At 37.1% G+C, this 14487-nt stretch overlaps 1 protein-coding gene across 1 annotated transcript; it reads right to left on the bottom strand.

The window, feature by feature from the left end:
- Positions 1-6776: 6776 nt before the first annotated feature.
- Nmbr (neuromedin B receptor) lies at positions 6777-14134 on the bottom strand. The gene is made up of 3 exons (XM_048354195.1): positions 13713-14134; positions 9282-9630; positions 6777-7228 (listed from the first exon to the last, which is right to left on the bottom strand). The coding sequence occupies exons 1-3, from the start codon at positions 14132-14134 to the stop codon at positions 6827-6829; spliced, it is 1173 nt and encodes a 390-aa protein (XP_048210152.1). The 3' UTR covers positions 6777-6826.
- Between the last annotated feature and the right edge of the window lie 353 nt (positions 14135-14487).

Consider the following 14487-nt stretch of genomic DNA (forward strand, 5'->3'; position numbering starts at 1 on the left):
TGAGTAGATCACAGACTTTCAAATTCAATCTCACTATACACTGCCTTTCTACAACTCTCCTTCTGTTACACTGAATTCCTTTCGGTCCATGAATTATACTCCCCACCCATTCCTAGTCTTCCGAATGTCAGTCAGAAACTTCAAGTGTGAGTGCTACAATGACACAACACTGGTTATGAAACATTATTTAAATGCATACAAGGGTGATCCTTTTCAATTTCTCCTCAGCTTAAACATCAGTGATCTCATCCCATGCCATCCATGCATAATTACTTTTTTACCCAACTTCTATTCCTTCACAGGAACAGCATTTTTCTATCACTAAGATAGAGTATCTCTCCAATGGTGTATCTCTCCAAAGATTGTTTATAAGATCTATGAAGCCTTTCATTTTTTGATTATTTTGCATAAATAATGGTTCCTGACCAAATCTCTACAGCTTTTATTTCCATTCACACTAAGAATTTTCAAGTGTTTTCGAGGATGCTGACAATGAAGTTGGCCTAACCATGCCTGTCAGTTACACAATATATGCCAAACAAAATAGACCATCCACTATCTTTGTTTTCACATAAATAGCCATTAAAATAATATTTATTCTATTTTATGTAGAAAGCATGTTCGTATACCATAACCTTGAGAAGTAACTAAATGAACACAGTTGAAGATAAACTCTGCCTTTGTCTAGATCCTATTGTCTCTTTCCTTGCACTAATAATCAATTTAACCTGGATTACTGACCTCAGTGTAAGACCCAAAGTCATTATTGACATAGGGACCCAACAAACAGGAGAACTATCTAATGGAATTGCATTCATCTTAGAAGCTTCTGCATAGGAAAGGTTATAATTACTAAGCTAAAAAGATACCCCACAAAAGAAGAGGTTTTTGCCAGCTGCAAGAAGAGACCTTTGCCAGATACATATCTGATAAGCATCTAATAATAAGAACATATAAGAAACTACAACACACACACACACACACACACACACACACACACACACACACACACACACACACTACTCATTGGGCCCTGGTAGCTCATGCCTGAAATTCTAGCTATGCTCAAAATATCTGGTGGTAAAGGAACTGCAAGTCAAAACAACACTGAGATTCCATCTCACTCCACTCAAAATGGCTTTCATCAAGAATACAAACAAAGACACATCCTGGTCAGGATGAGAGGGAAAAGGAACCTTAATACACTACTGGCAGGAATGTAAATTAGTGCAAATATTATGGGAAGTCAGAATAGAAATTCCTCAAAAAATTAAATATAACACTACCCAATGATACAACTTTTGGACACTTATCTAAAAGATTGTAAGTCAGGTTACAATAAAGGCACTTGCACACCCATGCTGATGGCTACACTATTCACTATAGTCAAATGATAGAAACAGCCTAATAACTTGCAACCGATGAATGGATCAAGAAGATGTAATATACATACATAACATGGAATTGGATTATCTATCAGAAAGAACACTATTATGTTACCTGCAGGGAAATAAGTTTGCATGGAAAAAATCACAGTGAGTGAAGCAACCCGGACTCAGAGAGACAAGTTGTGTGTGCTTTCCCTAGGATGTAGAAATGAGACCTGAAATACAAACATCTATGAAGACATACAGAGGGCCATGTGCAGATTTGCGCACAATATATTCAGGACCCAGGGTTATGGTTTTACCTCTCTGGCAAATTAACTGATCATACAACAGACTGAGTATCAGAAATCTAAAACTTGTCTCAACTGAGGTGGGTGGAGACAAAGGAAAAGGGGGTGGAAGAATGAAAAGAGGAATACTGGTCAAATAGTGTCATAAAACTTCATGTACATTTATGAAAATGGAAGTAAGAAACTGGAGGAGACCAGTGGAGATGTGATAGAGAGAAGATGGGGAGAATTATTAGGGGCGACTCTGGTCAAGGTGTATTGTACACATAAATGGACATGTTAAGTTGAAATCCCTTTGTACAACTGTAAGAAGTATAATCACTGCATTGCTTATGAAACTATAATCCCTCTGTCCTTCACTTTGACAATGAAAAATATTAAAAATAAAGAAGAATAAGTGTATAAAAATAATGTAATTTTCCAACGACAATTTTATTAAGAAATGTCTTGTGGATTAGGAATAAGTCAACCTAACATTTGAATATGTATTGTTGCAAACTCAAGAACTAAAATATACTAAAACACTAAGAATGTTTAAACATTTGTCTTTGTTTTTCTTTCTTTCTAATTATAAACTCTGGAAGTAAAATGTATCTACTGTTTTGAGAAGAAATTCCAAGCCATTTTATTCAAACAAGGTTCCATTTCATTTGCATATTTCTTGGCACACTGCCAGAAAGGAGAAACAATTCTAATTTTTAAATATTCTTGACAGTTTACTATAGCTTAGCCTGTAATACAAAAATAAGGCCAATATAATAAGCACACCTGAATTTCTCCATGTACTTTTATACAGTCCTTGTTAATTCCCAGGGATGTATTTGATTAAAAATATAAGAAATGAAGAGCACTGTCAGTTATTTGTTCCTGAGATAACGTTACCATTTTAAAGTGGTTTATGAGAACATAGTAAATTCAATTTGCCATTGATTTTATTTAGTAAAGATACTACATAGCTGTCTGATCAACCTTTTCCTACTTTTCCATGGAAAACCTTCCGCCACTGAAAACCACCAACTTATGAGGATGAATAACTTTGCTGAAGGCAATAAAAATGTCCTATTTCTTCTCACTCAGAGGAAATAAAGGAAGAAGAAAGGGAGAGAGAAAGTGAAGAGGAAGGAGGCAGAATGAAATATCTCACTACTGAAATCTTTCATGTACATTTGAGCTAGAAGGATATAACAGAATATTCCTACTAGAAGAAAATATCACTAATATTCAATAATAAACTAAGTTTAGAAATTGATTCATTTTCCTTAATAAAATGTTTTCAGTGTGTGAAAACAACAATTTGAATAGTCTAACACGTGATTTTCAGAATTGATCATTTACAGTGCTAAAATGCCTCAAATTATTATAGGTTTCCCATTTCAAATGATTCCATTGAGTATCATAAAATATTTTGTAAAATACTTTCTAAGCTTCTACTTAGTGCTATTTATGCTATTCCTTTATATGTGTAAAAATGGATAATTCTTACCTTGTTATTGCCCGAGAAGAATTAACTCCCCAAAATGAAATCTTGGCTATCACTTCAAATATAAATCTTCTACTACAGATTATCTTGTCTTCATAAGAAAATGTCTTGCTCAATAATATAAGGAAACCTGGTGTGGTGGCTCACCCCTGTAATCTTAGACACTCAGGAGACTGAAATTTGTGGATCATAATTCACAGCTAAAAAAACACAATGAGAATTTTATCTCCAATTAACCATTAAAAAAGAAAATAAAAAGAAATAGATATGTTGCTCAAGTGGTAGAGAACCAATCTTGAGCAAAAAGAATATGAGGCCCTGAGTTTAAGCCTTAGTACTGGCACACAAAAAAAAAAAACAGTGCAAAAGACACAACACAAGAAAAAATTAAAACTTCACATTAAGTACACTTGTTAGCTGTTTCCTTTTTACTCTTATAATTTTATTTTTCCATATCTTTTCCACCTGCTATATCTTACCTGTTTGTTAACACTCAATTTCTCTGTAGGAATTATAACACCTTAAATCTGATTTAATGATTCATATGAAGGATATAGTACTGGAGCTGGCATACAGTAAATAATGCATTTCATTAGTACTTATTACATGACAAAAGTTAAATGTGATAATAGAAGCTACCTTTACTAAGTATTGTGCCATGCACTGTGACTACCTTACATACGACATACAATTTAACCCATCATTGTCCTTTCAGTTTAGAAATGAGACAATCGAAAGAACAATCAATAGTGCAAGGCTTTCAAAACTTCTATCTTTATTTCACTTTGGTAATTCCTGGCTTTGCAAAGAAGATTCACATAAAAGGATGAATAGCATATATACATTAAAAAATAAGAATTCAATAAAGTATTTCCCTGTACCAGAAGGTATAAGCACGTTCAACATGTTTCTCAGAAATATTTCCTTCAGTTGTGATACATTGCTTGGTAGAATAGCATTAAACAGTAATTGATTACCTTTTGTATATCTATTTTCATCTATGTATGTTTATTTTAACTAGATTATATGTTGGTATTTTTGTTCTATACCTAAATGATGTGTCATTAGAACGATTTATTTCTGTAGTACGCATTTCATAGATCAAATTGAGGATAATTTGTTTTTGGAAATAAGATACATTTAGTCTGTTTTCTGCTGTTCTAATAGAATACTAAAGACTAGGTAATTTATACACAATAGAAGTTCAGTTGGCTCATGATTATAGAAACTGGAAAATTCCAGATCAAGGGGCTGCACTTGAAAAGAGCCTGCTAGCTCCATGGCAACTTTGTGAAAGGTATTGCAGATTAGAGAGTGCTCAAGAGAAGGAAGGAAGCCAAACCCATCCTTTGTAAAGATACCATTCCTGTGATAATTAACCCACTCCAAAGACCCATCACTCTATTCATGTATTTGTGAGGACAGAGCCTGTAAAAGATCCCTGCTTGCTAGACATGCGAACACTTCACATGTGCAGAGACAAATATAGGTGACGCACAATCTATGTTATGCCCTAATAAAACCACTGATCAACCCATTGTCAATTGACACTGTAGGTAAAAGATGCAGATATTGCAAAGTATAGAGGAGATGTGGTGGCTACCATCATCTTAATGTCATCAAGGACGATTGAGCACTGACCAAGGATTCTTACATTGAGCTCATAGCTCTTAGGTTTCAATGGATGAACCTAATGTCATCAAAATTGATATAAAACCTGAACATTTTATTATGTGATTTCATGCTGAATGGACCTACAGCTTGCCTCAGAACAACTGATTAAGGTAGCAGAGAGCCAGTTTGCTGACAGGGAGTAGAAAAGTATAAACATCATGATATCGTATCTGTTTTTGTTTGTTTGTTATTTTTCTTAGTCATGGAAATTGAACTCGGGACCTGAGCTCTATTCCTTTGTCTTTGGCTGAAGGCTAGTATTCTACCACTTTGAGCCACAGCACCACTTCTGGTTTTCTGGTGGTTAATTGGAGATAAGAGTCTCTAGGACTTTCGTGTCTGGACTGGCCTTGAACTGTAGTCCTCAGATCTCAGCCTCCTGAATAGCCAGGATTTTAGGTGTGAGCTACTGACACCTGAGTAATATTATATTTTATTTCCCCAAAATAGTCCTCTTTAAGTTTTGCAATTTTACTTAGCCTCAATTTCCTAATCTATAAAATAAAGCATATAGCAAGCCTTGAGAGGTAGATTTATAATGAAATTTCTGAAGTCCCCATTTAGGATCCTCACAATGTACTCATGTGACTAGATTTTTATTTAATTTGAACAGTTATGTAATCTTTTGAATAAAAATCCTTCCAGCTTGGATTTATTCATATTTTATAAAAGTTGGATGTCTCCCTGGTTCCTGTCAGTGGCTTTATTGGGTACCAAGTGAAATAATGCACTTGAAGCTGAAGGATTACTCCTGTAACACAGAAAACACTTGGTGATTGTTCATTGTGATTATAATGATCAAATATCATGGGCAACTTGCTTGTGTTTATTTTCTCAGTCAGTAGATGCAATCAGTATTTCATATCTTAAATTATATGGCTTAGGGTTATTTAAGGAACTAACAAAATTATCTCAGCAAATGTGAAAACAGAAATAGTTTGAAATACTTTAATTCAACAATTAGACTTACTGAAACATGCTTAAGAAAGGGGGTAGCTTTTAGGATTTACTCAAGATGATGAAAATATATCATGTTTATCCAGAGAAAATTATGGTAACATGCAGCCAAAAATTGCCTAAGTGAGATCCTACACACTTGTCAGCTGCCTATTGTAAAATAGGATGTGAACTCATCAGAATTATACAAATCTTATGACATCCATACAAAATCATCTCAATTGTCAAGAATTTTGTAATGTATACAAAGATGTTCATACAAACATCTGAGTGCTAGTTTTGCAATTTGAGGTCCACAATAGCTGTTTTATATTCTAAGACAAATCACACTTACATATGCATATTTATACTTCATAACACAAATGTCAATATATCTTTAATCACACACTTAGAGGTGACAGACATGAACTATTTCTAGAACTTATTAATCACCAAAACAATTGCAATAAATATGACTGAGCTGTAATTAAGCTCTACCTGTTAAATTTTCCTCCTTTTTTCAAATGAACATATATGTATATGTGTATACATATATCATTCATAACTACTATTTATCTGTAACTACTATATAACTACATAGACACACATATAATTATGCTAGTTATAAATACAATTCACTCAGGAAGATATGATTTGTATTTCAAATACAATAGAATTTCAAAACAATACAGCTTAGCATATTGCCCTTTGTTGAATTATGGAACCAATATAGGAATTTATTTTATGCTTCAAGGAAAAACAAAGTTAAGGTAAATATGTATGAGTTGGTTTTAAAAATATATCCTAATTCTTGAAGCAATGCTGATTTAGACACATATTACATTCCTTTTTTTAATCATTCTCAAAAAAAATTTATGTATGTATATACATGTTTGTAGATAAAATTGTTTCTTGCTTTTTCTGAGTCAATTGTGAAATCATCTTAAAAGTTAGGATGAAGACATAAGTAAAGATGAAGACAGTATTTAGTTCTGCTTGGCTCAACAGTGATACAAAAAGTAGCAAGTTCTTTTCAGTGGTGAGTTGAATGGTTCCAATCACAGAGCCATTTCCTGTTTCAAGCCGTGCCCATTTAGTAAACCAGAATTGGTCATTGTGTTCTTAGCATTGCTTTTCAGAGATGTCATATGCACAGCTGAGGAACTGAGAAGGTAGCTAGTTGATCTCTCTCCATATGACTTCTTTCCACAGCAGAGCTGACTGTTGAAATGCTTCCTGAAGCTTTCACTGAGTAAATACAGAGCAAATGGATTGACACAAGAATTGCTAAAGCTCAGAACCCGTGCAACTAAGGTGACAATCATATGACCTAAAGATGGGTCAATCTCCTTGTAATTGAAAGACCGGTACATGTAGAGGATGTGATTTGGAAACCAACAGAAGACAAAACATCCCACAAAGACTAGCACAATTTTAGCCAAGCGTTTCCGTGTTTCCATCTGTGAATAGAAAGAAATAGACCCGTTGGTTAAAATAAAAATGGAGTCAGCCACATCCAAAATGCAATACGAGTACAAATGGGGAAAGGCTTGTGTGAATGAGACAGTTTAGATAAAACACATGATTGATTATTTTCCTCAATGAAGTGATCATTTTAACAGTTTGATCAAGCAGATCAAATATATTTGACAGCTTACACAGAACTAGGTGGTGAATTATTACTAATGGCTAAGTCTTCATGCTACAAGTGCAGTCTTAAAATTCTCTTATTTTGAAATTATTTTTGTCTCATTGTGTTGAGAAATGACACATATAATTTTGGTATGTATTAAATACACTTAATAAAATGCTTAGGATTTTTTTTCCAATATCAGGATTTTCTGAGTAAGAAAAACTGATCTATTAACACAGTACTTGATGCTTTTAACTCTTATTACACACTCATATACATAAAGAATTTGATATGTAAATACCTAACTTACATAAATCAACATCTGGGAACCCTGTAAACATGACTACATTAGAATAAATTTACAAATATAAATCTATTTTTTTGCTTACATAAAATTTATACACTGAAGTTCTTCAGCCAAGTGCCCGTGGTTCAGGCTTGTAATTCTAGCTACTGAGAAAGCTGAGATCTGAGAAGAGCAGTTCAAACCCTGCCAGAGCAGAAAAATTAAGATGTCCCACCTCAAATTAACTAGCAAAATGCCAGACTGGAAGCGTATCTCAAGTGGTACTGAATAGGCCACGGATAAAAAAAAGCCAAGCAGACCTAGGGCCTCAAGTTCAAACACTGACACTTATGAAACAAACCAGAACAAATCTTCAGAAATGCAACCAACAGACAAAATTCAAGTAGCAGGGCCTCATACTTGATAGGTGCTCTACTACTGATCCCTACCTGCAGTGAGCATGAATATCTGTTAGAAAATCAGAGACTGATTTTCTGACACCTATGGTCAAAGATATGGCTCATATTTACCCAATCTGCTTAAACAAGGCAACATGAGTATGAAACCAAAATACAATGACAATGCTCCTCATGATATTTTCTTAAGTAGAATTGTTGAGTTTCAACTAGAATATTCTGGAGAAGACTGGAAAGTTTTAAGAGTGGAATAGACTTGACAATGGGAAACACAATGTGATGGTAGATGGTAGACATGTCCCAGGGACATAAGAAGCTCAACAATATTAACAAAGTTAGATGTGAAAAGCAGATCACTCAGCAGTGACCTCCCTAACAGGTGGAGTTCAGGGAAGAAAACTGCACAACAATCTTTACCTGGAGATTTGGGTGAATAATGAAATCCACAAAGACAAGGCAAACCCAAGCCAGTATAAACAAAAATAGGGGAGATGTGTTGTATGTGTTGTGAGGGTCAGGAACTCAAACAAACAGACAAATTGGATTACAGAGCTCTGAATGAAAGAACTGGAAATAAATAAAATTAAAAGTCCAGTGAGCCAATAACCTAGACATTTTGCTTTGATATCAGATATTTATATATGGAACCACGCTTTGAGATTGTGCTCATCTCTTCCTGTTTCTCTGCTATTCTGACACTCTTTGGTTCTAGAATCTAACCCAAGTCCCATTCCCAGATATATTTTCTCATTTTCTTCATCATCCTTAGCAGTCTATGAAGTAGACTAGTAGCCTAGCAGCAATGATCCTTAGGTAGTCTAGAAGCAATGATAATTAAATACGTTTCAGCCCAATATGTGAAAATTTCTTGTTATGATGTTGAGCATGACAAAGACTGGAATGTAAAGAAAGGCTTTCCAGAATTTAACTTGTAACAGTGGAAATCCAAGCCCTGTCTCGGGCTCAGATGTTAGATTAGCTTACTACAAGTAGAATTTCATAGAGCTATGACACAACCACAAACTAAACCAACAACCCTTCCAGTTCATGCTCATGCAGGTCCAAAGCTCTCTGCATCATTCCTGACATGATGAACCTAGGAAATAGAACACAACATAGCAGTCCCTGGCTCTGACCAGAACCCACTCCCAGCTCAGACACACATTTACTAAACTTACCTGCTTTTTGGTATGTTCATTGTACTCTCCAGGGAGATTATGGGCACTTTTAATTAAAGTCTTTGCAATATGATAATAATAGATGCTAATAATAGCCAGTGGTATGAGGAAGTAGACCAAAAAGATGAGCACTGAATGAATCTTTGGATGCAGTTCATTCGTCTGCGGGTAGGGTATACACGCTGTAAAGCTGCCATTGTCCAAGCTACCTATGCGTGCCAGTTGAGAAAACACAGCTTCAGGCACTGCCAGCAACACGGAGATCAGCCAGATGCCACCGGCCTTCAGACAGGTCCACAGCACAGCCCCTGACGTCTGCATGTCCATGGGGTTTACGATAGCTCTGTACCTAGGAAGACAACACACTTCTGGTCAGTTTCTTGAAAAGACACGTACCTCATTTTGTTAGCGAAGTACCAACTCTTTTCTGTCCTCCGCTGCTTGTATCCTCATGTGCAGCAGGAAAAAAGCAAAAAAGGCAATGTCATGGCGCTCGTGGTAGCATGATTGCCTATGCCAGTACCTAAACAAATAAATAATAAATCATTTTATTCTTTCTTATATAGAATTTTACTAAGTTGGCTGTGCATTTCTCATTCTCTCTTCCTTCATTCTCTCTTCCCACCTGCAAGTCTTATTAGCACAGCAAACAAGAAAAAAGCAGGCATACTAAAGTGGGCATGTCTTATCATGCTATCCTTACGCAATTATGTAAAATATGGAGGAAATGTCTCTCAGTACAAAAATTCTTTCCTCAAACACTGTAGCACAACAGTGTGTGCAAAGTTACACATTCCCTTGCAGAGAGTCTCAGAAAGATAGTCTTACTAAAAACTAAACACTAGAGAATTACCTACCAAAACAGAGATAAAAAGAAGAAAAATCAAAATTCATGTGTAAGTATTAATGAATACATCGAATAGCCAGACACCACCAGTGGCTCATGCCTATAATCATAGTGACTCAAGAGGCTTAGAGAGGGAGAATGATGGTTCCAGGTGAGCCAAAGGGGAAAACAAAGCAAGATGCAATCTCAACAATAAAAGTTTGGTGCTCTCATATATGCTTGTCATCTCAGCTTTGCTAGAAGCATAAATAAGAAAACCATGGTCTAAGACAGCCTGAGCACAAAAGCAAAAAAGGCTGGTATCATGGCTCAAGTGGTAGAGTGCTTGCCTCTTTTAGTACCTAAGCACATAAGTAATAAATACTTTTCTTCTTTCTCATATAGAATTTTACCTGTATCTGTATCCATCTAAATTTACTTGGAAGAGGTCATTAAACTTACCGATCTAACAAATTGAAATATAAAATTGGATCACTTTTTACACCTTACAAAGTTATCATCACATCTCAAAGTTGCCACCTTTCCACAAATGTTTTCAGTAATACTATCATTTTTCTATTTAAATGTTTTATGCAATTAATGGCCAATAAGAGTCTAAGTGTAAAATATATGAGAGCAGGAAGAGAGCCCATGCTCACTGCTAAATCTCTGGTGTACAGTGTGATGCCTAGCTCACCTTAGGGTCTCCATAAATGCCGATGAGTCTAATAAAGAAAACTTGACCTGACTAACAAGGTTATTTGTCATGACCAATTGTGGTAGAATGGAAGAGACTTTGTTAGCTATTGGCTTGAGGTGAGAATGAAGATGAGAAACGGAGTCAGAGTCTAGTGATGCTTAATGTGTCAATCTTCAGAATTGCCACAACTAAAAAACGTTTTAAAAAGATGAAGAGTGTGATTAGCTGCACCCTGAGATTTAGAGATGCAATGTCTTGAACAGGGGTGTGATCTCCGTGTTTGCAGATGATTCTGAATATAAGCCAGATTTAGGAATGATTTTTCAAGAGGAGAGAGCGCTGCAGTAGGCAGCTTTGCCACAGGCCGCCTGAAAGTGTCTGCAGCTGTGTGAGAAGCGCCTGGACTCCACTGGAAGTTCAGCATTTGAAGAATCAAATGTCTGCCCTTACACTATGCCAAGGCATGTTGAAGATATTATTCAAACTGCAAAGGAGGACATCTCTGCATTATGAGCATGTATTTTATGCTGCCTTATCACTTTCCTCCAGGTAAAACATCTAGATATATAAATGTAGGGTTAGGACTCTAGATTCCAGCCTGGTGCATTCCCTTCTTCTTTATGGTGCATCTCACAGTTTTCAGACCAAGACAAATGAATAATCTTCAAAACCCATAAGGCGATACCTAAGCCATGATAAGATAAAAAAGAAATACTGTTAGAATTCTACAGCTGTAATGCCTCTTTAAGAAAAAAATGGAAAGGAAAACAAACTAGAAGAGCTTGGGATCAATAAGTAAAAAGGACAGAATTTGTGGGAGTCAAATATAGCAGTGTTTTGTAATAAACAAACAAATTAAGGGTAGGAATTGTAATTCATCCAATTATTGGTGCTCTAATATAAATAACAGCTAATCTGTTATTCTAGAAGGTAAATTTTCATTTTTGTATTTGACCACTAAAAAGCTCTCAGGAAAATTAGTTACTGACCTACATTTTGGTAAAGTAAAGCTCCTCTACTTTTTCAACCATTAGGATTCCTACCCTTTATTTCTTCTGTTATGGATTGTCAGGTCTTTATATTTCAGCTTTGGACTGGTACAAGTTAGAGAAACGCAAGGGTAACCTGGGCTCCAGGTTTTCTTTATCATTATGATCCAAGTTGATGCTGTATACACAGAGTATGGTGTGCCTATGAGGTCAAAAAATAATTAAATATAAGAGGGTCAGCCCTTTTCTGACTTTGGTCAAAGAAAATTTACCTGTGTGTCTCCATGACAACAGATTTAAAATAAAAGTTACAGGAAATAAATTAAAGCCTGGGTCTTGCTACTCATGTCATGCTTTAAAAAAAATGAAAGTCTAATGATGGTAATTTCAACAATTGTTCTGGCTTACCATTAAGTGTAATTCTAATAATTAGTTTTTAAATTTTCTTGTTAAAATTTGCCCCCTAAAGAGGGACAGCTAAGCTCAAAAGACATATTTAAGCTTGAGTATTCAGAGAAAACGTTTTAAATATAATAGAGGTGATGACATACAAACAAGAATGAGATGTGCAATTTACACAGAAGTTAGCCAATTTTCTAGACACATATTTTCAGAGCACATTATTTTAACTACACTGAGTGCTTTGCAAATTTATGAAATATGACTTCTCATTTCTCCCACTTATACTTCCTTTCCTTCAGCAAATATTAACTCTTTGATGCCACATTAACATAAGGGTATTACTGAAAATATTAAGAAATTTAGATCCACACTCATTTTATTCAAACTTTAATATGCATATTAAACAAGAGCATAATCTGAACACCACCTTCATTTTTCAACTTGAATTGTTGATCTAAATAGCTAAAATCATTCACATCCCCAGGGGAACGAGACCGGAGCTTCACGTGATAATTCCTAATTATGCACTCTGACTTTCTCCTGCGCAGATATTCTCTTCTGCTAAAAATGAATCACTGATAACCTAGAAGAGAGGTGCTGGACCCAGAGTCAGGAACTCTATATTTCCCTCTCAGTTCTTCTGGGAGGACTTACATTCACTGATCTTCAATAGCCACACTTGGAAAAATGACAAGGCTGACCCAATTGATCTGTCACTTACGATGATAGGTTGTTGACTGACAGAATAGGTACAAAGCATGCTTGCTACCAAAGGCTTTTGTAGTACTGTTATTCACATGCTAAAAATAAAATAAAATTAAAAAACTCCACTAAACTTTAGAAATTAAATGGAAAGTAGGTAAAAGTCAGCTGTCTGAAAAAAATCACTAGTCTAGTTGTTTTCATACCAGTCAATAGAAGTCACTTAATATGGGTAAATTATGCACAATGAGAAAAAATCTAATATTTTATCATTTTAATATTTGCCTAACATTAAGGCAGATTATCACCCACCAGATTACCATCCTACTGAATAAGTAGAACACATTTCTAAGGTCTTACACACATGCTAGAAGATCCCACAATATAGCTGTGATTTTGTGTTTATTCTTCAGCCTTCCTATGGCACAAAGATTTCCAGTCTGTATGGGAATGGAAAGACAAGGACGTTTTCATTTGTAAAGTGGATGCGACTTGCACTCGTTTTTACAAAAAAAAAAAAAAAATTTTCTTTTTCCAAGCATCATTAGTTCCACTCACTTCCCAGGTATACACAACTCTGTCTCTCTCTCCCTCCTTCCCTCCCTCTCTCACTCTCTCTCTCTCTCTCTCTCTCTCTCTCTCTCTCTCTCTCTCTCTCTCTCTCTCTCTCTCTCTCCCCCCCTCCCCCATCCCCAGCACTTCCCAACACCTGTCCCTTCCCCCCCCCACCCCCCTTGGTGCCTACCTGCAACATCCTCTCAGTCGCCATCCACCACGTGTTCAGGCCAACCCACGCTGACCCGTCCTCTTACCTGTCGGCGCTGAGGGCGGTGAGTGTGAACACTGACACCCCCACGGAGGTGAGCTGGATGGCCGGGATAAGTTTGCAGCCCAGCTTGCCAAACACCCATTCGTCAAAGAAGTAGCGCGAGGCGTCCACCGGGACGCAGGTGAGCAGCAGCAGCAGGTCCCCCGCCGCCAGGTTAGAGATGAAGATGTTGGGGACGCTCCTCATGGCGCTGTTGGTGATGAAGATCTTCATGAGCACCACGTTGCCCAGCAAACCCACGGTGACGATGACCAGGTAGACAGAGGGGATCACGCAGCGGACCACCAGTTCGGCTGTGGTCCCATCCGATCCCGGCAGGACATCCTGTTTCCACACTTCAGGAACGACATCGCTGTCATTGGCGCCTGACGCCCCATAAAGGTTGGCCAGAGGCCTGGGAGGCATGGTCTCGGGTGGGAGCGAGTCCGCCGGAGTTTTCGTGCGCGCAGGTGCTGTGGAAATGCAGTGCGCACGACTTGGGTGTGATGGACGTCGGTGGCGCCCGTAAGTTTCCTGCGGTGGGGGACGCGTCGCAGGAGAACTGGCCCCCGGTGACAAATCCGGCGAGGGATGCTCTCCGCAGGCATCGCCATGCCCCGCCTCGATCTCCGAGTTTAATTGTTTATCCATAAAGCAGATCGCTTACATCTTTCGTGGTGTCTTCAATGGTTTGCTCTCACTGGCAGCTAGCGCACAGCTTGCCAGATGGTCCCACCCCCACCTGAGGGGCTGGGTCACCCGGGCGCTGTCCAGCCTGC

Source organism: Perognathus longimembris, chromosome 9, assembly GCF_023159225.1.
Source record: "Perognathus longimembris pacificus isolate PPM17 chromosome 9, ASM2315922v1, whole genome shotgun sequence".
NCBI classification, from domain to species: Eukaryota; Metazoa; Chordata; class Mammalia; order Rodentia; family Heteromyidae; genus Perognathus; species Perognathus longimembris.

What these genes read in the sequence shown, in the direction of transcription:
- Nmbr (XM_048354195.1), bottom strand. Translation starts at nt 14,134, where the DNA reads ATGCCTCCCAGGCCTCTGGCCAACCTTTATGGGGCGTCAGGCGCCAAT. An exon ending in ACCGCCCTCAGCGCCGACAG is followed by an intron (nt 9,631 to 13,712) that starts GTAAGAGGACGG and finishes TTGTCTTCCTAG; the next exon opens with GTACAGAGCTATCGTAAACC. An exon ending in ATGAACATACCAAAAAGCAG is followed by an intron (nt 7,229 to 9,281) that starts GTAAGTTTAGTA and finishes TTCTATTCACAG; the next exon opens with ATGGAAACACGGAAACGCTT.